The sequence below is a fragment of the Somniosus microcephalus genome, chromosome 7 (genome assembly GCF_052327205.1).
Source record: "Somniosus microcephalus isolate GS21.2 chromosome 7, FLI_Smic_1.0, whole genome shotgun sequence".
NCBI lineage: Eukaryota > Metazoa > Chordata > Chondrichthyes > Squaliformes > Somniosidae > Somniosus > Somniosus microcephalus.
The window spans coordinates 240,497,249-240,520,218 of record NC_140993.1 but is presented as its reverse complement, the minus strand read 5'-3'; the positions used below and the strand labels follow the sequence as shown (position 1 = coordinate 240,520,218).

Genomic DNA, 22,970 nt, shown 5'->3' with positions numbered 1-22,970 from the left:
TTCCTAGCTGATAAGGGAATTCGGGGTTACGGGGAGTGGGCAGGGAAGTGGACGTGAGTCTAGGTTCGGATCAGCCATGATCCTATTGAATGGCGGAGCAGGCCCGAGGGGCCGTATGGCCTACTCCTGCTCCTACTTCTTATGTTCTTATGTTCATTTTGTTGTCAAAACTCAACTGGCCTACTAATGTCCTTTAGGGAAGCGAGCCGTTCGAACTTTAGCCGGCCTGGCCAACATATATCTCCAGTCCCACACTACGTGATTGGTTCTTCAGGGCAACTAGGGATGGGCAATAAACACCACTTTGCTAGCATTGTCCACATCCCAAGTACAAGTACATTTAAAAAAAATTGATGACATCGGTTTTTGGGGAACTTACATTTGAAGTGACCCTTGCAGTAAATGCCGGTGATGAATCGGGATCCCTCAGGCCAGCATTGCAATGGCATAAATGGCGGATTATACGTTGGATGACGTATTTTTGTCATTCCCTTATTATTTCAATGTGCCCACTTGTGTATAGGTGGGCATGTTATAACCTCCTCCCATCCCATCAGTTCTGATGGGACATCCTGGAAATAGTGCCGCAGCTCAGAAACAGGGCTTCCCAGCGTAACTCCAGGGGAAAACCTACCACGCTAATTGCAAATGCTGGAAGTCAGAAATAAAAACAGCAAACGCTGGACATACGCAGCAAGTGTGTGAGCATCTCTGTAAGTAGGGAGATAGTTTGATGTTTTGGGTAAAGATTACAGAAATGCTAGTTGTTGGCATTATCCAGGGTATGAAACCGGTTCAGTTAGTTTTCCTCAATTCTACTTTAGTGTTGTATCCAGAGTAGAGATAAAGCTGATCAAAATCTAAATTGGGTCAGAATTTGCTTATTTAGAAAACAGTGTTCATGTTAGAGACTTCATTTCCCACATTTAATTGAAGGCAAAACCTCTTGGATAGCATCATGTAATAGAGATACAACAATTGGCCTTAGCACCCTTCTAGGGAGGGGAAAAAATCAGCAAGGGTTGCTGTTTGAATACACCCTTAGCTCACTTACCCACAATTCTGAAGTAAATAATTTCAATGGGATCGATTGTCAGATCATTTTTATCTTTAAAAAAATGGAAGTATTCAATATTGGTGTCCATCGCATTATTTTCCTTATTCTAGAATTCATCCAGATTCTCTGATTGGCCTCCTGGGATCTTGTGGCAATGTGTTTGTAGATATTGGGCCAAAAATTTGGGTCGGGGGCTTCCCGCAGGTGCAAGCCCCCGATCTGCACTCACCCTGCGCGCTGACATCTGAAGCCCGGGCCTGCTTGCATTTCCTGTGACAGGCCCGGTTCAGATGTCAGCGCGCAGTGCTTACCTGATCCAGCGGCGTAGTTAGTGCGATGTGCTGGCTGGGATCAGGTGAGCACTGTACAACCAATCAGGGGAGGGGAAGGTTCATTCATGAGTTTGAGAGTAAGAACTGTCAAACTCATGAAAACTACGCGGGCCCAAAACACTATTTAAACTTTAAATAAAAAATTTTTTAAAATCCCAATCATTAAATTAAGTATAAATAAGTTAAAAAAAATAATTTAAACAATAATTTTTTTTTTGAAAAAAATAAATTTTTAATAAAAAGGGTCTAAAACTAAACTTACCTTATTGTAGATTCTTTAAAATAATAAACCTGTGGGAAAAAAAATTCTAAATTACACTAAAACACCACTTACCTGTAAAAATAAATACTTACGTGTGCTTTTTACAAGCGTAAAGACCGGAGGCCTTTACACATGCGCAAATCCCCCAAAACAGAGGAAATCCAAGACACACGCGCTGCCCCCTACAGCGCACGTGCTAGCCTCTTCAACTCTTGGGCTGGAGGAGAGGAAATGCCGGTTTTCAGCGCATGCGCTGTGCATGCTAAAAACCGGCATTTCCTCCGGCCAGACGCGTGAGTACCCCTTCCGTACTTACGCGTTTGGGGAGGAATTTCTGCCCCATTATAGTTCCAAATTCAACTATTCAAATTTGTCCTCTGACCTCTTTGTTCAACTCACGGTAGTGGTGATGACACCACCAGGGAAATCTTCTAATCTGCCCATCCCATCCTGCCCTAGTTTCTCCTACAAAAGTGGCATGAAGCTATGAAGAAGGATCCCTCCCAGCATGGACAGGTAACCACTTAGCTCATGGTGTCATTTCTGGGCTCAGAAAGAATCATAGAATGATATAGCACAGAAGGAGGCCATTTGGTCCACCGTGCCTCTGGAGCTATCCAAATAATCCCACTCCCCTGTTCTTTCCCCATAGCCCTGCAATTTTTTCTCCTTCAAGTATTTATCCAATTCCCTTTTGAAAGTTACTATTGAATCTGCTTCCACCACTCTTTCAGGCAGTGCATTCCAGATCATCATAACTCACTGCATAGGGGTTTATTTTGGTGAAAGGGCAAAAATGGGTGCTAAATGGATGTTGTGCTAATAACACGCGCCTCTTTGAAAGTCTGGTTTTAGCATGCAATTTTGGTCCTAATTGCTGATTACCATAATTTGAAGTTGCTTGGAGGTGCTAAAGCAGACACCTGCAGGTATAGCACTCAAGTGCTGATTAGACACAATTTTCGTGAAGCAGTATATGTGGGCTCGACGCACCCACTTCCACTGAAGGTGTGGAGTGTGCTGGCTGACACACAGCGGCACATTTCAGGATGGCTAAGGGACCAAGTGAGAGGACACACAGGTTCTCAAACGTGGCACTGGAGGTCCTGGAGGAGGGGGGATGTCCTGTACCCGCAGATGGGGGAAGGAGTCCACCTCGGCCTCCTGTCCCTCCCTCCTGCAGCAGCTGGTGCTGCTCTGCCCGGCCTCATGTCCTCATCCTCCTCCCATTCCTCCTGCAGACCAAGGGGGACCCCTAGCACGATAGCGATGACCAAGCACTCCCTTTCTCCTGGTGACTCCTATAAGGTGTCCAATAAGAGAGAGAGTAGCACAGCACTTACTCTTTATAGGTGAAGTCCTCAGAGAATTTCCAGAATAAATGTTGCTCGAGTGTTGGTGAAGTCTTGACAATGTGTCCCACAAAGTCTCCCGATGTGTCTCAAAAGTCCTCTTCAAAACTCCAGCAGCAAGTGAACAGTAAAAGGGGATATACCTTTAAGTAGCGCTCAAAATCCTCAGCAACGACTCGTTTACTCCCAATCAGCTGGTTGCTATTAGGAGGGGGCGTTAGGTCACGCGCTGGCCACCAAACTGCCGTGCAGCCTCCTTAATGAGCGCTAGCAGGCAACTTAAGTGGCAGTCAACCCCCTAACGATCCTTCGGGCGGCCATTCCTAGTGCAAGCTTCAACTCCTTTGCCAAGATGGCGTCTTGCGTAAAATGCGGGCAAAAACATTTTTTCAGCTTAAGACCCCATCTTGGCCACCTTGGAAGCTCTTTCCGCCTAAGGTATCCAGGGAAAATCGCCCCCATAGAATTTACAGCACAGAAATGGCCCATTCACCCCAACTGGTCCATGCCGGTGTTTATGCTCCACATAAGCCTCCTCCCACACCTCTTCATCTCACCCTATCAGCATATCCTTCTATTCCTTTCTCCCTCATGTACTTATCTAGCTTCCCCTTGTGCTCTGCTGGGTCACTGATTGCACACCTCTCGACATTTACAGGTATATTTTACTGTTGTCGTGAATGTGAATGAATAAAGTTAGTGCCATTATCAGTGACTTATTTTTCTGCCCAAATAGATTCTGAGGCAAAGTCATTTTTACATCTTCAGGGGAATGAATCTCAGATTTTTTAAATGATTGGTAGTAATTTTCATCCAGCTCCTTCCAAGTTAAACCAGCTCCTTCCAAGCATCCTGAATGTAAATGTTGCCACAAATTCATTGGTTATTTTCCCTGCTTCTTCTGTTGACTGTTGGCCTGGCTTCCCCACTGGTGGAGAATGTGGTGATGCACGGTAACTGCGGGGAAAAAAATGTAGGATTTAAAATGTAGAGACGATTGAAAAAAGGGAATGGATAAAATATTCACTTCACAACATTGTCCATAACCTGAAGGGACTTATCCAATGTAAGCAGTTTTTCATGTGCATTTGTATTTTTCTGACCCCTTCTGTTTGTAGGATCTGTGGAACTTGATCTGAATGGATTTCCTAATGGTGCAAAAGCAGCTAAGAAATGTGACTTGGATATGATCGCAGAGGATTCTGAGACTAAACTTATCTCCATATTTCAGCAAAAACGTCTGCGGGGTTGGTGGCCTTTAGAAAAGTCAGGTGACCTCACTGTAAGTACAGTACTTCCTATCCGTAATAAATAAAATTAAACTAAACTTCTACCACATGAAAAAGAAATAGGGGACTGAGTGATGCAGTGAGTTAGACAACTTTCCCTTTCTCATTGGCAAGCTGAGTTTGATTTACCCAGAGAAAGTCTCCTCTCTATTAGCCATGAGTAAAGTGAGTTGGGCAGTCTCTACCAATGTTCCCTTTCATTTTATTTGGGTGTGTGGCCGCTTTAAGGGGCAGCGCAGCCCATTCAAAATACCGTGCGTTTCTGCTGGCTGCGATGAGCCCCCTTCCCGCTCTCCTCAGGCAGTCCAAAGTTCGATTGTTCAGCTGGGCGAGCTGCCTGTGGAGGTGTGACAGGTGGCGACAGCTCACCACCATTCTTTAGATGAGGCCCGAGGACCAATTTTCCACGATCTTCGGGCCTCCTTTCAGGCACAGGGATTGTTCCCTGCGCCCATTTTGACACTTGAAAACTGGCCCGAACGAATTTCTAGACCTGCATTTTTTAGCTCAAGCTCTACCACATTCTGCTGGATAGAATTAATCAACAGAGTGCTAACTCGTATATTTAATTTCCACTCAATTTCCTTTCTGTCCCCCCCTTTAAGGCAGTGGCTTATACTGGAGTGTTATTCCACAGCCACTTGTTTAGGCTAGAGGTGTCTACTGCTTAATTAGTAGAGTATGGTACTGGACGAGTAACCCGGAGGTCATGAGTTTATAATCCCACCCAGGGTAAATTCTGAAATTGAATTCAGCAAGAGAACCTGCCACATCTACCTGGTCTGGCCTACATGTGACTTCAGCCCCACAATATTTGGTTGACTATAAATGCCCTCAAAGCAATCATAGATGGGCAATAAATGCTTTGCCATAATAAATAAATCCCAAGAGAAAATATAAAAAATATATATATTTGTTTTTTTTCAGGATGGTGAGCAGACACCTTGGGATTGAGGAGGCAGATATCAAATAACTCACATTAGGGAGTATCATAGAATCATAGAAATTTACGGCACAGAAGGAGACCATTTGGCCCATCGTGTCTGTGCCGGCCGAAAAAGCGCTATCCAGCCTAATCCCACTTTCCTGGTCTTGGTCCGTAGCCCTGTAGGTTGCAGCACTTCAAGTGCATATCCAAGTACATTTTAAATGTGATGAGGGTTTCTGCCTCTACCACCCTTTCAGGCAGTGAGGTACAGACCCCTCCCGCCACCCACCCCCCCAACCCTCTGGGTGAAAATTGTTCTCCACAACTCCCCTCTAATCCTTCTACCAATTACTTTAAATCTATGCCCCCTGGTTATTGACCGCTCTGCTAAGGGAAATAGGTCCTTTCTATCCACTCTATCTAGGCTCCTCATAATTTTATACACCTCAATTAAATCTCTGCTCAGCCTCCTCTGCTCCAAAGAAAACAACCCCAGTCTATCCAATCTTTCCTCATAGCTAAAACTCTCTATTCCCGGCAACATCCTCATAAATCTCCTCTGTACCCTCTCTAGTGCAATCACATCTTTCCTGTAATGTGGTGACCAGAACTGTATGCAGTACTCTAGCTGTGGCCTAACTAGTGTTTTATACAGTTGAAGCATAACCTCCCTGCTCTTGTATTCTATGCCTTGGCTAATAAAGAAATGTATCCTGTATGCCTTCTTAACCACCTTATCTACCTGTCCTGCTACCTTCAGGGATCTGTGGACATGTACTCCAAGGTCCCTCTGTTCCTCTACATTTCTCAGTACCCTACCACGTATTGTGTATTCCCTTGCCTTGTTAGCCCTCCCCAAATGCATTACCTCACACTTCTCCGGATTGAATTCCATTTGCCACCTTTCTGCCTACCTGACCACTCCATCGATATCCTCCTGCAGTCTACAGCTTTCATCCTCACTATCAACCACACGGCCAATTTTTGTATCATCTACAAACTTCTTAATCATGCCCCCTACATTGAAGTCTAAATCATTGATGTATACCACAAAGCAAGGGACCTAGTACTGAGCCCTGTGGAACCCCACTGGAAACAGCCTTCCAGTCACAAGAACACCCATCGACCATTATGCTTTTCTGCCTGTCACTGACCAATTTTGGATGCAACTTGCCACTTTCCCTTGTATTCCATGGGCTTTAAATTTTCTGACCAGCCTGCCATGTGGGACCTTGTCAAAAAGAGTATTAAGTCATCCTACCTAGAATCATACAGCACAGGAGGAGGCCATTCAGCCCACTGTGCTGGTGCCGGCTCTTTGAAAGATCTATCCAATTCATCTCACTCACCTGCTCTTTCCCCGTAGCCCTGTAAATTATTCCTTTTCCTGTATTTGTCCAATTTGCTTTTGAAAGTTACTATTGAATCTGATGCCACCACCCTTTCAGGTAATGCATTCCAGATCATCATAACTCGCTGCATAAAAATAAATTCTCCTCATCTCCCCTCTGGTTCTTTTGCCAATTATCTTAAATCTGTGCCCTCTGGCTATTGACCCTATGATCGTAGAAACAGTTTCTCCCTATGTACTCTATCAATACCCCTCAACATTTTGAACACCTATATTAAATCTCCCCTTAACCTTCTCTGCTCTAAAGAAAACAATCCGATCTTCTCTCATTTCTCCACATAACTGAAGTCCCTCATCCCTGGTACCATTCTAGTAAATCTCCTCTAAACCCTCTCCAAAGCCTTGACATGCTTGTAATAATATTGAGTAAAATTAAATTAAAAATAAAACACTTATGGGAATAAATACACAGCAAGGAATTGTGTAAATCCAGTTTACTTAATTCATGAAGAAAATCGTCATAAACTCACTCTTGAATTATTAAGGGTTCCTGATTCATAGAATAAGCGAGATGGCCCACTGTCTCCCATTAGGTATCCTCTACATATCCTACCATTTCCTAACCGCAATAACATGTTTCTATAGAGCAGACTCCAGCCGAATTTCATTGGAACAGGGAAAACTAACTGGTTGAGACTGCACGATGGCCATCCCTAAGAAGAATATTTGTGCCAGTACATTTTAATTCATGACCATTAGCTAACCATTTGGCCAACAGCATTGGTTTCTGTTACTGAGAAACACAGATCAAGGGCTTGGGCCTATGGTGCAGAAAATCACCGAGGGTGAAAAAGTTGGCGAGAAAATGTGATAAATCAATAAGTAACCATTAGGTGACCCAGAGTTTGGGTTTTTTAAATGTATTGATTATAGAAAGGAGGGAAAACTAAGGGAGGGAAGAAGATCCACCATCGGAGGATAATATGAGTCATTGTAGAAGATGTGGTGACAAGTCTCGATTTCAACACAGTGAGGATGGAGGGAAGCGGAAAGAGCATATAGGATAGCAGGTTTGGAGTTTAAGAGGAACAGTCCGAGTAGTAATTGATTAAAATAAAGAAGGATTGTAATGAAGAGAGTAAAAGAAAGAAAGACTTGCATTTATATAGCGCCTTTCACAACCACTGGACGTCTCAAAGCACTTTACAGCCAATGAAGTACTTTTGGAGTGTAGTCACTGTTGTAATGTGGGAAACGCAGCAGCCAATTTGCGCACAGCAAGCTCCCACAAACAGCAATGTGATACTGACCAGATAAACTGTTTTAGTGATGTTGATTGAGGGATAAATATTGGCCAGGACAAAATAGTGCCATGGGATCTTTTACGTCCACCTGACAGGGCAGACGGGGCCTCGGTTTAACGTCTCATCTGAAAGATGGCACCTCCAATAGTGCAGCACTCCCTCTGCACTGCACTGGAGTGTCAGCCTGGATTTTCGTGCTCAAGTCTCTGGAGTGGGGCTTGAACCCACAACCTTCTGACTCAGAGGCGAGTGTGCTGCCCACTTTTTTTATTAATATACTTTATTGAACATTAAGAACATTTACAACATCGTGATCATTTCATTGTATCATCTGCACAGCCATTCTGCCACCACATTTTAACATCAAAACCTGAAGTTTAATTTGTCTCCTGTAACATATATTAATCAATTGTGCTTTAAAAATTGATTGTAAAATACTATCTTTAAATTCCTTTCTGAATAAAACATCCACAGAGCCTTATAATGATCTTTTAGCTTGTATTTAAAATACTCTTTCAGATTGATTCTCCTCCCCTTAAAAAACAGAGCATTCCTTCTTTGCACAATCACGAATCTAGCCAAACTGAACATTAAATGAATTGCCGCTCCGCTAGACTCAGGCAGACTCTCCTGCAATCCCCATCTCAAAATTGAGTCCCACAGGATTCCCATTCTTGCTCTTCAGTCCCCACCCAGCAAAAAAGCTTCACACAACTGTCGAACATAGTACTTAAAATCATTTAACTGTGGACATAACACCAGTAAATGGGACAGAGTCTCATCCCATATCCCACACACTGGGCAAGTTGCCGGCTCCACTCGTCCAATCTTGCACAAGACCGTCATGGTAAAAATCCTGTTATGAGCCAATTTGAAATCCAGTTCAATCCACTCTGGACATTTAAAATTCGCCCACACTCCCTCCCAAATCCTGTTGAATTCCAGCTGTGGGTATATACTCTGCCAAAACTCCTGACCAGCAGGTGTCTTGAATCTCCAATCTCTAAATACCTCATAGAAATCTCGAGTATTACTGTTGTCAAATTGGACCAACTCTCCCCCTTTCTCCAGCAGAAAGCATGGAAAAGCGGGACGCATTTTACTTCCTTTGGAGATTTCCGCATTTATTTCTTCCATCCAATCCTGTGGCATTGCCCTCACAATCTTCTCATACATGATCCCTATTGCTTTTTCCTCTACCTCCTGATCCTCCTCCCACACCATGTCCCTCACTATCGCTTCCGGCAACCAACCTGGAATTACCTCGTATAATACATCTTTCACACATATAATACCAGCTTTTATAAAAGCTTGATTAAATAAATCTTCTCCTTCGATGTTGACCCACCTGTTCAAAAATAAGGGCTGTTCTAAAAATTCCTCAGGCCCCTTGGGCATAAACTGCACACTTTTTAAAAAGTGAGCCCAAGTCTCTACAACCCCCTTATAAAACCTAGGGAGAAGTTTAATCGATTTCAAAAACATTTTATTGAAATTTTCCCCGAAACCAAATGCTTCCAAAACCTTCAATAAAAACTCATGAGACGGACTCACCAAAACAGCCACCCCTCTACTGTTTTTGTTTGCACAACTTGCAAACACCGCTCCCTTCCAAACCTTCTGAACTCTTTCTAGGATATCCTCATCCCAAAAGGTTTCTTGCAGACACAACGGGGGTGATTTTCATTCAGAAGTCGGGTTGGAGGCGGGACTACAACTTTCGGGGTTGTAGTCCCACCTCCATCGAGATGCGGCCAATCCACATGATTTTAACTTGATTGACCTTGTTGAGCCTGCCCAGCGGGCTCAGCAGGCCAATTAAGGGCCACCTGGCAACAGGTGACGTCACAGACTGAAATTTCATCTGTCAAGGTGTTTTGACAGATGAAATATCAGCGTTTCACAGCTGTTTGAAGCTGTCAAACACTGACAGTCTTACTTCTAACCTGAGTCCTTCTACACAGACTCAATTAGAAATCTCACTGGCACAGAAAGCTGCAGGCTATAACTTTTGACAGATCGCAGCCATACTGCGTTCTGTGCCGGTGAGATGATGGACTCCCCGAACCTAAAGGAAGGAAGGCTGTAAAGGTAAGTACAGGTAATTTAAACTTCTTTACACACTTTACACACACCAAACACACTTACCTTTGCACTCATGCACCCATCACTCACCTGAACATCGACATCTCGACCCCTCCAAGTCCTTCAACCCGACGGCCCGACTCCTGTAACTTGGCGTGGTTTGGAGCTGTCAGGAATCCCACATTTCAACATTCAAAATAGGGATTAGGCTAAAAACTGCCTGTTAACTAGCTGTTAACAGGCAGTTAATTGGCACTAATCCCTTCCCGCCTCAGGTAGGCGGGTCCCAGTGTGGGGCGGGTACCCGCCTCCTTTGAAACTTACATGGAGGCGGGTTGGGGGTGGGATGGTGTCGGGACCCCCGAATTCGGGACTTTAACCCCCCGCACGCCTCCAATCCCGACTCCACGGGTCAATGCAAATCGACCCCAAGTCCCTGCCTTTAAAACCCTGCAACAACTGCTGCAATTTCTTCTCACCCCTCAGTCCGTTCACATTAATCGAGACCAATGTAATCATGGCTCCAAAGAAGGGAAGTATGCCTGATAATCTCCCCATCATTTAATCTCTGGCCCTTCCCTCCTCTGATGCTCCTTCCCAACTTTTTGGCCAGCTGTTGCTTTTTCCTGCAGCCTCCGACTCTTTTTCACCTCCTGTTTGAACCTTCCCTGCTGTTTCAGCCTCTTCCTTGCATTAAGTTTGGGCCAAGGAGCTGCCCTTTCCCCCTCCTTCTGCCCCTCACTAACCTTTCTCTTTCCACATGATGCCACCACACCCCCCACTTCCATGTCTCTGTCCCCCTCTAATTCCTCACTCTTAAGCTCTTCTGTATCCCTCTGTGCCTGCTCCCCGTCAGATACATCATCTCCCATAGAGAGTCTTCCTGCTATCGCGGTTTCTCCAACAGCGTCACTCCCTTCGACCTCATCTCCACCGCTGACCCTTGCTCCCTGATCCTTCTCTCTCTGGGACAATGGCGCACCTATATTGCTCCCTTCTGGCATCTTTGTCTCGCCGCTCCCGTCCTGCTGCCCCTTTAAATGCTCCTGCCTCTTGCACCCTCTCCTTGTCTTGGCTCCTCCTGCTCACCGAGATGTCCGACTCCCCGTCTTTCTTTGGAGTACTTACATTTATCACGCACCCCGCTCCTGCCTCCTCTCCCCCCGCGGACACCAGATTCTTTAGGGAGAGCTGAACCGTATTAAGGCTCGAGTCTGCACTGAACCCTTGCTGCCCGCTGATGTCTTTGTTCTTTTCCACTGTACTTGGTGTGTTTTCCACCATCTCCATCCTGTTTTCTGCTCTGCAATTTTCTGCCTCTTCCTGTGCTCTTTTCTCCTTCAATTTACCAGCTGTGCCCTCCGACTGCTCCGCTCCTCCGGCCATTCCACTCACACCTCCTGCTCCTTCTCCCATCTCCTCGTCACTCATAGAGCTTCCTTCTGCCTCACACTCACAGTGGGTGGGGCCTTTGTGACACACCACACAGCTCTCCACCTTGCAGCTCTGAGCGATGTATCCAGACTCACTGCAATTATAACAGTACAAGTCTGGACAGTTTCTTACAAGATGGTCGTGTGCAAGACAATAATAACAAACCTTCACTTGGTTATCATGCAGTACTCGGAAGTACTGCACTCCTTCCATTGTCTAGAATTTCATGCTGTACAGTAATGACTTTACCCCCTTTGGGAACTGCACCTTTATGTAACGGGTTCCATCTGCTACCTGTGTTCCTGGATAGTATCTCCTCTTTATTGCTGAGCAAATTTTAATGTCCCACGACTCCAACTTTTTGATTAGCACATCGTCCTCAACATAAACTGGCAAGTTTAAGAATGAGACCACCACCTCTTCCGAATATAGCAGAGATACCTCCAAGAACTTATCGCCAACGTTCAAACTGAGTAAAAGTCTTTCCACCTCCCCTCGGCCACTGACCGTCACCTCAAACCCAACATTCGGCTTTGGTCGGCAGGCAAAGCAGCTTCCCTCCCCACAGTCCTCATGTACTGCTTGGATCATATCCCAAGCTCGTATCTCCTTATCCTCGCACTGAACCACCACCGTGTTTTCTTTTCCAAACTTCCTGGGGTCCCGGCCCAAATCTTTGGGCCTTTTTCTTTCCCTTCCGACGACAGTTTCTCCCCTAATTAAATTCATCTTGCGAACACTGTCCCCTGAGCGGCCCGGCACTCCGGACCCCTCAGCAGCCATCTGGCTGTTGTTTATGGGCCAAAAAGGCCCTAAAACCTGAAAACAAAAACCACCACCAACTTTTTACAAACTCACTCCAACTCCCTGCTGCAACCAGACAACCAGTAACACCTGCTCATTCCTAGCCCCTCCCACCTAGAGAGTGCTACCCACTGAGCCACAGCTGACGCAGAAGTTGGAGGTTAGAGGTGACAGAGGATTGCCAAACAAACAAGATTCTCCTTTTATCTTGTCAGGAGTGCAGGAGATGTGTTAGAAGAGCATTCTTGATGTGGGACAATTAATCAAATTCTAATCTACTAATAGATGCATTTTAAAATTAAAATACACCTGTTAATAACAGCCATTCTGCACTGATCAACGCTCTCAACCTAAAATTTGTACTTTTGTTATTCATGGTATTTTTTGCTCACAAGTGTCGCATGTGCTGCTATTCATGATTTCTACACAACTAATTTAGGGAAAGGTTGAAGCTGAATTCCACCTGGTTACTGCCGAAGAGGCTGAGAAGAATCCAGTTGGCTCTGGTCGCAAAGAGCCAGAACCACTGGAAAAACCCAAGTAAGTTTGGTTTCACTGCTGAACTGGGTGAAGGTTATAGAAGCTGGGGGTTTCAAGTGATTTGATCTGCACTTTCAAATTTTCTTGCCACTTTCACTCACCATTGAAACACGAGCATGCATGTTTGTTCTGATAAATATATATTTTCATTATATTGAATTTATCTTAATTTGTTCCTTATGCAATATCATTAGCTAAGGATATTGGAAAAAATCCACCAAAGTTGCATAAATTCTTGTCAGCCAAAGGTTACATTTTGGTAAGCGCGTAGGACTGGGTTGAGTTAAATATTGTTGAACTGTACAGGTTTTACTCCAACTTTAACCTAAGTGGTTTCTTAACAAGTAGAGGTCACTTCAATTTACTTAATGCTAACATTAACATTGCCTGTAGTTATTAGATCAGCACATTGTAAACTCTCCACCATAGTATTTATTGGGTTTTGATTATAAAGTTATTGCTGCTTGTCAGGGGCGATTTTCTCACTGGAGGCGAGATGGAGGCGGGTTTCGGTTTGGGTGGGTTTGAAACTCGCCTCCACAGATAGTTTTCAAAAAATTGCGATTTTCCCATGATTGGCCACTTGATTTCAGAGGTGTGGGATGCCCTTGGTCAATTAGTGTTTTGGGACTGAAACTCACCTCTGCTGCCATCACTTTCCCAGTCTGATTTTATGGCTTCTTGCTGCCTTGGCTCATTCCACAGGATTTCTGCCTATGCTGCACCACCTGCAACATATTCTGAGAAACCACTACGTCAATTCCAAGGCAAGGGCCTCCCCGAGGCTCTCGGATGAGGCGCTGCAAATGTTGTTTGAGGGGGTGACAGCTAGCAGGAAGGTGCTCTTCCACTCATCTGGGAGGAAGAGGCCTCCCAAAGAAACCAAGGCTGTGTGGGTACAGCTGGCAAAGGATATAACCTCCAGATCTGTGTGCAGATTGCAAGAATGTTTCTGTGTATTGATGAAATGCCATCCTTGTTGGAAAGCATTAAAATGAGTTGATGCCAAAATGTTGGCGATATAGCATCTGGCCTTTCGCCTTACGCAGCTCCACATTGCGGGCTCCGCCATACTTGTGTTGTCAGGTTGGTGGCCTGAGTGATGGGAGGCCAGAGAGTGATGTCCATTGTCAATGATGTCTTAGGATGGAGCCAAGGACATGTGTCAACTTGGGCAACCTATGCAAATCTAGCCAGGATAAGTTCATCCCTTGCATCCTAGGCAGCCATGTGCTCACGTGCTGCCGCTGCTGCTGGTCGATACACCGGCACTCTGACCTCCTCCTGCTCCTCCTCCTCCTCGTCCTGCTCCTCCTCCTCCAGATCCTCCTCCTCCTCAGCCTCCTCCTCCTCCTCCTCATCTGAGTGCTGGAACTGAGCCACTTGCTCATCAGGAAGCTGCAAGCCATGACGCTGTGCGATGTTGTGCAGTGCACAGCAGACCATGACTATTCTGGAGACCCTGTATGCTGTATACTCCAGGGCTCCCCCTGATTGGTCAAGGCAACGGAAGCACATCTTCAACAACCCAATGGTTTGCTCGATGATGGACCTGGTTGAATTGTGGCTGGCATTGTAGCGCTCTTCAGCCTCGTTAGCTGGCCTCCTGATCAGCGTCATTAGCAACTTCTTCAGGGGGTAGCCTTTGTCACCAAGGAGCTATCCGTTAAGTTGGTTTGGCAGATAGAAAAGCGGAGGAACATTAGAGTGCCACAGGATGAAAGAGTCATGGCAACTACCACAGAACTTGGCGCAAACATGCAAGAACTCCTTCTTGTGGTTACACACCAGCTGTACGTTGAGGGAGTGGAAGCCCTTTCGGTTGACAATGATAGCTGGGTTGTGATGGGGTGCCCTAAGGGCCACATGTGTGCAGTCTATGACGCCCTGCACCATTGGCATGCCTACAATATTTGCAAAGCCAACCGAACAGGCGGTATACTTGCTTGATCCCTTGAGAACTGGATGTAATTGTGGGCCTTAGCAAAAAGGGCATTGGTAACCTGCGTGATACAACTGTGGGCGGCCGACTGGGAACTACTGCTGATGATCCCTGGAAGGAGCCTGAGGCAAAGACGTTGAGTGCAGTGGTGACTTTGACAGGCACTGGTAAGGGGTGTCCACCCGTTCCTCTGGGCACCAGATCTTGCTGCAGCAGTCCGCAGATCTCTCGGACAACCTCTCGCGAAAGTCTCAGCCTCCTTTGGCACTGCTGCTCACTCATGTTGAGGTGGCTCATCCTCTGTCTGTAAACCCTCTGTGGGGGGGTATCTCCTGCGGTGAGGTGCCTCAATGCGCTGGCGCCTTCTGCCCCGTGCAGCATCAGGTGGCTGAGCAGGAGGTTGGGGCTCCTGCTGCTGTTGCTGCTGAGCTGCCTGAGCAGGAGGCTGAGGCTCCTGCTGCTGTTGCTCCTGAACTGCCTGGTTCTGCTGCTGCTGTGGATGCTCCTCATCCGAATCTGAGGTCCATGGAGAAAGAAAACGAATGGATCCCATGCTGTTTGCAGATGCCTCCGTTGGGGAAGCGCTCATTGCAAGCGGGGAGAGGGTCTTCCAAGGAGGTCCCACAGTTGATAGATTCAAGCTGCAGCACCTCTGACTTCGGAAGGCCTGCTAAAAGTGCTCAAAGACTTTTTAAAGCAAAGTTCTGGCACCTGCAACTAATCCCTGATGAAATAAACGATCTATTGTTGGACCTGCAGCTGTGAGGAGACCACCCACTAGTCAAGCCGACAGGTTTACCTGGCGTGGTTAAGGAGGGTCGTGGAACGTGCCGAAATGCTTGAAAAATCACGAGGGCCTCTCAAAATAGGCTTAGAGACGCCCTTAATGAGCATTTAATCCTCTTAACAAGCGCTATGGGCAGCTGGAGGCGGGACCGTTTCCCGCCCTCCAAAACTGGCACCAGCAAAATTCCGTGGAGGTGGGTTTTCCTGCCTTTCCCACCTCCAAACCCGCCTCCTCGGACATCAGAAAATCACCCCCTACGTTTAGGCATTTGCCATCTTGTGCTTGTATGCAGTGGGTTGTGTCCCTCGACAAGCACATTTGTAGTATTTCAGTTTTAAAGGGTCATCAACACTGTACTCACACTGGTCTTAAACTGTTTTAATAAGCTTTTCTTTCCTCCCTATAGCCGTCCTGATACCTCCTTCTCTTGGTTCATCAACCCTTTCAAGTGCCTTTATTATCTGATCTGGAGAAACTACAAGAAGCACATCATTGTTGGACTAATTTTGCTAATCCTATTTTTGTTCATTGCGATACTGCTCTACACATTGCCTGGTGCAATAAGTACGAGGATAGTGAATGGATGAACTAAAGTTTTTTAATTGAAATTGAAGAACTCCTCTCAAATGTACTGATCAACATTACTGTCTTAAATCAACCAAAGCCTATCAACTATATTTCAGGGTTCAGTTTCATGTGTTTCATGGGTCATTCTATTTATACTGAAATCTTTGCAAGTTTCTTGCAGATGTTTGATTTACTGTGATAAAATGGTTCCTATTTGCTTTATTGAAATAAGGAGCCTAAATTAATACACAGATATGATCCTAACTCTGTAACACTGTGTTTATGAAATACAAGTGCAAAGATTTCTGCTTTAACCGACAAATAGGTAATTTTATAGTCTGTTTGCAGACTAGTCCCAGAATGACAACTATGTTGAAAGCAACATTCTTTATGCTTTGCTATTTGTTCACACCTCACGTTATGATGCTCAGTGTTGTAACCTTGAAGACGATCACTCAAATTGGCTCATGTTTTATAAATTGCTGGAAAACGGAATCTGCGAAGCACAGGAGTTGTTCAATTTCAGAATTAGCGAAAACAAAATTATAATACAGGTAGACTATCGTTTATCCGAACTTCCGAAAACCGAAAACCTATAAAAACCGAAAGTTTTTTCGTTCAGCGTAAGTCGTGCGCACGACGCCGACCCCCGCCCCCGACCCCCTGCCGACCCCCCCGCCGACGCCGACCCCCGCCGACCCCCACCCCCCGCTGACCCCGACCCCCGACCCCCCCGCCGACGCCGAGCCCCACCCCCGACCCCCCGCCGACCCCGACCCCCCGCCGACCCCCACCCCCGACAAATTTCCCAGTCTTATAAAATACCTTCTGAAATCCGAAATTTTCCGAAAACCGAAACACGGCTGGTCCCGAGGTTTTCGGATAAAGGATAGTCTACCTGTAGTAAAATTCTCATGAGAACAAAATATTTCCGTCTCAGCTGAGATTGATTTGAACTCACCTTTATTTTGGGGTGATAGATGAATCTCTGTGCTGTGGCAAGGCCATCAATCTAGGGGTGCAGAAAAGTACTAAGATTTTCCCTGTCTGTCGATGCCACCTCTCTACCAGACTCAAACACTTTGACAGCAGCTATGGAGAAGACGGTGGCCCAGCCCATTCACCTTTCAGCCAGCAAGAGTATTGGTAACAATTGGCTGAAAAATGAAGAGAAATATAACAAAAAAGATTGGGAGATATTATCAAAGCTTAAAATGTAGAAAAATATTAAAATTGGCTCCAAAAACATTTGCAAAAACATATATATGTGAAAAGCAATGACCATTAGGAACAATCAGGCTGAGTGAAGAGGTTAAAATGCCTCACATTTATGAGGTGTGCGAATCTAAATGTAAAGCGGCTCTAAACCCTAGTCCACAAGCTTAGGCGACTTTGACAAGTTCTCACCTGAGTGGATCACACAGCACCTTGACCTTGTGGTTGTGGAGGCGTCCTTGATTGCTGTCTTGGCTAGGCAACTGAAGGCAACTGTATAAGCACCCAAGGAGACAATGAAATATAGCCGCCATGTTTTAGGAGGAACTAACTTGCTTTTAATGAGTGGGCTGGAGCACCTAACAATCGCACAACTCAAAAGCATTCAGATTCCTTTCCAGGAAAGAAGCTAGATTTTTACAGCTCTTAACAACAACAACTTGTATTTATATAGCGCCTTTAATGTAGTAAAACGTCCCAAGCTTGGTGGGAGTGCTGAGGGTTTAGGTGAGGGGGGCTGGACTCTACTGAGAGTACTACGACATTATAGAAATGAAACAGGATACGCAGAGCCCATCATGTTCATCTTGCTTTACTTGGATATGCAATACCATTAATGCAGCTCCAATGGTATTGTTAATTCATGTTTTATAGATAAAATATGTAAAATTAATCGCTCATGATGACTTCTCTTACCGTTGCTTAAACAATAACATTAAAAAAAATATTTTCCATCTCCAGTCTTGGGTTATTGCAAAGTTTAAAAAAAATTCTGTTAATAGCACTTAAGACTTTCTTGCTAATTGGTTCTCCTGAATTTTAGATGCTAGTGAGCTCAGGATAGTTTCACATTACTGCCAGAATAAAGCAAATACACACCACTATAATTGGCAAACTTTTGTCAAGCAGTAATTACTGCAATTGCACACTCAGCAATGGTTGCTAAATTGAATTGATCGTGTAACTGGAAATAACATTATGTGGCAAAACCACTAAGAGACTCTCACAGTGACTGGTACAATTGCCTTTAATCATGTTTATTACCTTTTAATGTTGGCTCTGGTTAAACAGAGCTAGATCGACAAAATCGCGATCTGACGTGATGACGTCATCACGTGGGTCATGTGACGTTCCAACGGCGGGAAACGTGATGACGTCATGATGTCAGAGGTAGAGGGCGTTTCCAGCTAGTCCTCGTGTGGAGTGATACTGAATAGACCTGTTTAGAGCTTCTCCTGCATTTTCTTGTTTTGTAAAGTTTTAGTACATTAAACTCAGTTTGTTAACTACTAGTGAGTTTATAGATTCTTTGCTAGGAGTGCAGAGACTCCTACAATATGATCTGATAGCAGTCCATTGGCAGATATTGTAAGGTATTGTGATTAGCTTTGTTAACCAGTCAGAGTTAGAGGATTTGGATGAAATGTCAGGTTGCAGCTGAGTTACTGTCAATTTTCAGAGAGCTGGCGCGGTCAGTCGTAAACAATTCACAGCCTCTTCATGTCAGAGCAAGGTACAGTATAATCCTTCACCAGAGGCTGTCAAAAATAAACCCAAATAGACACGTCTTATATCTTAGTTTGATAAATGTGATGTAATTTTTAAAATGAATATTAAATCTAGTTTTAAACATAGAAACATAGAAGATAGGAGCAGGAGTAGGCCATTCAGCCCTTCGAGCCTGCTGCGCCATTCAATGAGATCATGGCTGATCATCCAAATTCAGTACCCTGTCCCTGCTTTCTCCTCATATCCCTTGATCCCTTTAGCCTTAAGAAATATATCCAACTCCTTCTTGAATATATTTAATGAACTGGCCTCCACTGCCCTCTGTGGCAGAGAATTCCACAGGTTCACCACTCTCTGGGTGAAGAAATTCCTCCTCATTTCAGTCCTAAATGGCTTACCTCTTATCCTTAGGCTATGACCCCTGGTTCTGGACTCCCCGGCCATCAGAAACATCCTTCCTGCATCTAGTCTGTCCAGGCCTGACAGAATTTTATAGGTTTCGATGAGATCCCCTCTCAATCTTCTAAACTCCAGTGAGTATAAGCCCAATCAACACAATCTCTCCTCATACGTCATTCCTGCCATCCCAGGTATCAGCCTGGTGAATCTTCGCTGCACTCCTTCCATGGCAAGAACGTCTTTCCTCAGATAAGGCGACCGAAACTGCACACAATACTCAAGGTGTGGTCTCACCAAGGCCCTGTACAATTGTAGCAAGACATCCTTGTTCCTGTACTCGAACCCTCTTGCTACGAAGGCCAACATACCATTTGCCTTCTTAACCGCCTGCTGCACCTGCATGCTTACCTTCAGCGACTGGTGCACAAGAACACCCAGGTCTCTTTGCACTTCCCCTTCTCCCAATCTATTGCCATTCAAGTAATAATCTGCCGCCTTGTTTTTGCCACCAAAGTGGATAACCTCACATTTATCCACATTATAGTGCATTTGCCATGTTTCTGTCCAATCACCCAACCTGTCCAAATCGTACTGGAGTTTCACGACATCCTCCTCACAACATACCCTCCCACCCAGCTTTGTGTCATCTGCAAATTTGGAGATATTACATCCAATTCCCTCGTCCAGATCATTAATGTATATTGTGAACAGCTGGGGTCCTAGGACCGATCCTTGCGGTACCCCACCAGTCACTACCTGCCACTCGGAAAATGACCCGTTTATTCCAACTCTTTGTTTTCTGTCCGCCAACCAGTTCTCTATCCAATCAATAACTTGCCCCCAATCCCATGTGCCTTAATTTTGCACGCTAATCTCTTATGCGGGACCTTATTGAAAGCCTTCTGAAAGTCCAAATACACCACATCCACTGGTTCTCCCTTATCTATTTTACCAGTTACATCCTCAAAAAATTCCAGTAGATTAGTCAAGCACGATTTACCTTTTGTAAATCCATGTTGACTTTGTCCGATCCTGTCACTGCTTTCCAAGTGCTCTGCTATTACATCTTTTATAATGGACTCTAGCATTTTCCCCACTACCGATGTCAGGCTTACCGGTCTATAATTCCCCGCTTTTTCTCTACCACCTTTTTTGAATAGTGGGGTAACATTAGCTGCCCTCCAATCCATGGGTACTGTTCCAGAGTCTATCGAGTTCTGGAAGATGACCAGCAATGCATCTACTATTTCTAGGGCCACTTCCTTAAGTACCCTGGGATGTAGATTATCAGGCCCTGGGGATTTATCGGCCTTCAGTCCCATCAATTTTCCTAACACCATTTCCCTACAAATACTGATTTCTTTCAGTTCCACCCTTTCATCAGACCCTATGTTCCCTGGCATCTCTGGGAGGTTATTTGTGTCCTCCTTTGTGAAGACAGAACCAAAATATGTATTTAGTTGGTCTGCCATTTTTTTGTTCCCCATTATAAATTCCCCTGATTCTGACTGCAAGGGACCTATGCTTGACTTCACCAATCTTTTTCTCTTCACATATCTATAAAAGCTTTTACAGTCAGTTTTTATGTTCCCTGCAAGCTTACTCTCATATTCTATTTTCCATTCCTTAATTAATCCCTTTGTCCTCCTTTGTTGAATCCTAAACTACTCCCAATCCTCAGGATTATTGCTTTTTCTGGCCAATTTATATGTCCTCTCCTTGGATCTTATGCTATCCCTAATTTCCCTTGTTAGCCACGGTTGAGTCACCTTTTTTGTTTTATTTTTATGCCAAACTGGGATGAACAAATTCTGTAGTTCATCCATTCCGTCTTTGAATGTTTGCCATTGCCTATCCACTGTCAACCCTTTGAGTGACATTCCCCAATCAATCCTACCCAACTCGCTCCTCAGACCATCGTAGTTTCCTTTATTTAAATTGAGGACCCTAGTCTCTGAGTCAACTACTTCATTCTCCATCTTAATGAAGAATTTGATCATATTATGATCGCTCCGACCCAAGGGGCCTCATACAACAAGATTGTTAATTAATCCTTTCTCGTTACATAATACCCAGTCTAAGATGGCCTGATCTCTGGTTGGTTCCTCGACATATTCGTCCAGGAAACCATCCCGTAAACACTCCAGGAATTCCTCCTCCACAGTATTGTTACTAATTTGGTTAGCCCAATCTATATGTAGATTAAAGCCACCCATGATGACTGCTGTGCCCTTATTGCATGCTTCTTTAATTTCCCTTTTAATGCCATCCCCAACCTCCGCCTTACTGTTTGGAGGTCTATATACCACTCCCACTAATGTTTTCTTCCCCTTAGTATTTCTCAATTCTACCCATACAGATTGCACATCATCAGAGCTAATATCCTTCATTACAATTGTGTTAATCCCTTCTTTAACCAGTAATGCTACCCCACCTCCCTTTCCTTTTTGCCTATCTTTCCTGAATATCGAATACCCCTGGATGTTGAGTTCCCAGTCTTGGCCATCCTTGAGCCACGTTTCCATAATCCCAACCAAATCATATTCGTTTACCTCTATTTGCGCAGCCAATTCATCTACCTTATTACGAATGCTCCTCTCATTAAGACAGAAAGCCTTCAGGCTTGTTTTTTTAACGCTCTTAGACCTATTAGAATTATTATTTACTGTGGCCACGTTTGATTTAAACCGTTGATTTCTCTGACTGCCACTTTTGTTTTTCTCCTTCCTATCTTTTGCTTTTATCCTTGTTTCCCTTTCCTCTGTCTCCCTGCTCAGGTTCCCAACCCCCTGCCATTTTAGTTTAAACCCTCCCCCAGAGCACTAGCAAACACTCCCCCTAGGACATCGGCTCCAGCCCTGCCCAGGTGCAAACCGTCTGGTTTGAACTGGTCCCACCTCCCCCAGAACCGGTTCCAATGTCCCAGGAACTTGAATCCCTCCCCCTGGCACCATTCCTCTAGCCACGTATTCATCTGAAATATCCTTCTATTTCTACTCTGACTAGCACGTGGCACTGGTAGCAATCCTGAGATTACTACCTTTTGAGGTCCTATTTTTTAATTTACCTCCTAACTCCCTATATTCCGCTTTTAGGACCTCATCCCACTTTTTACCTATATCGTTGGTGCCTATATGCACCACGACAACTGGCTGTTCACCCTCCCCTTCCAAGATGTTCTGCAGCCGCTCGGAGACATCCTTGACCCTTGCAGCAGGGAGGCAACACACCATCCTGGAGTCTCGTTTGCGGTCACAGAAACGCCTATCTATTCCCCTTACAATAGAATCCCCTATTACTATAGCTCTACCCCTCTTTTTCCTCCTGTTCTGTGCAGCAGAGCCACCCCTCTGCAGTTGGCTGCTGCTGCCTTCCTCTGATAAGCCATCCCCCCCAACAGTACTCAAAGTGGTGTATCTGTTTGAGAGGGGGATGTCCACAGGGGACCCCTGCACTACCTGCCTGCACCTAGTTTTAGTTGACAAATGAGTGTAATGTTTACGCAGAAAACGCTGGAACTATTCAGCAGGTCAGGCAGCACCTGTGGGAGATGGCAGACTACTTTATGTTTTGGGTGCACACCCTTCTTCAAATACATTTTGAAGAATTTGTACCCAAAACATTAACGTGTCTGTCCTCTGCACAGATGCTGCCTGACCTGCTGAGTGTTCCCAACATTTTCTGTTTATGTTTCAGATTTCCTCCAGCTGCAGGTTTTTCATTTCTATTTTGTAATGTTTGCTCTGTGATTTATTAAATGTGCAAAATAGTGTAGCATTTTCATTCTAAAGTTAATCTTTCTAATTGGAATTG

The 22,970-nt window shown here is 44.9% G+C and overlaps 2 protein-coding genes across 2 annotated transcripts in view; one reads left to right on the top strand and one right to left on the bottom strand.

Annotated features, from left to right (window-relative positions):
* LOC147115183 (fer-1-like protein 6) overlaps positions 1–18,538 on the top strand; it is a gene marked incomplete at its 5' end in the record, with an annotated part of 214,587 nt that extends 196,049 nt beyond the window's left edge. Inside the window, 3 exons of the mRNA XM_085993912.1 lie at positions 4,122–4,285; positions 12,638–12,738; positions 15,874–18,538. Coding sequence (XP_085850038.1) covers positions 4,122–4,285; positions 12,638–12,738; positions 15,874–16,054 — 446 coding nt within the window. The remainder of the gene's footprint in view (positions 1–4,121; positions 4,286–12,637; positions 12,739–15,873) is intronic.
* Positions 1–22,970, bottom strand: part of LOC147115177 (fer-1-like protein 6) — a 904,394-nt gene that overhangs the window by 297,087 nt on the left and 584,337 nt on the right. The window lies entirely within an intron of this gene.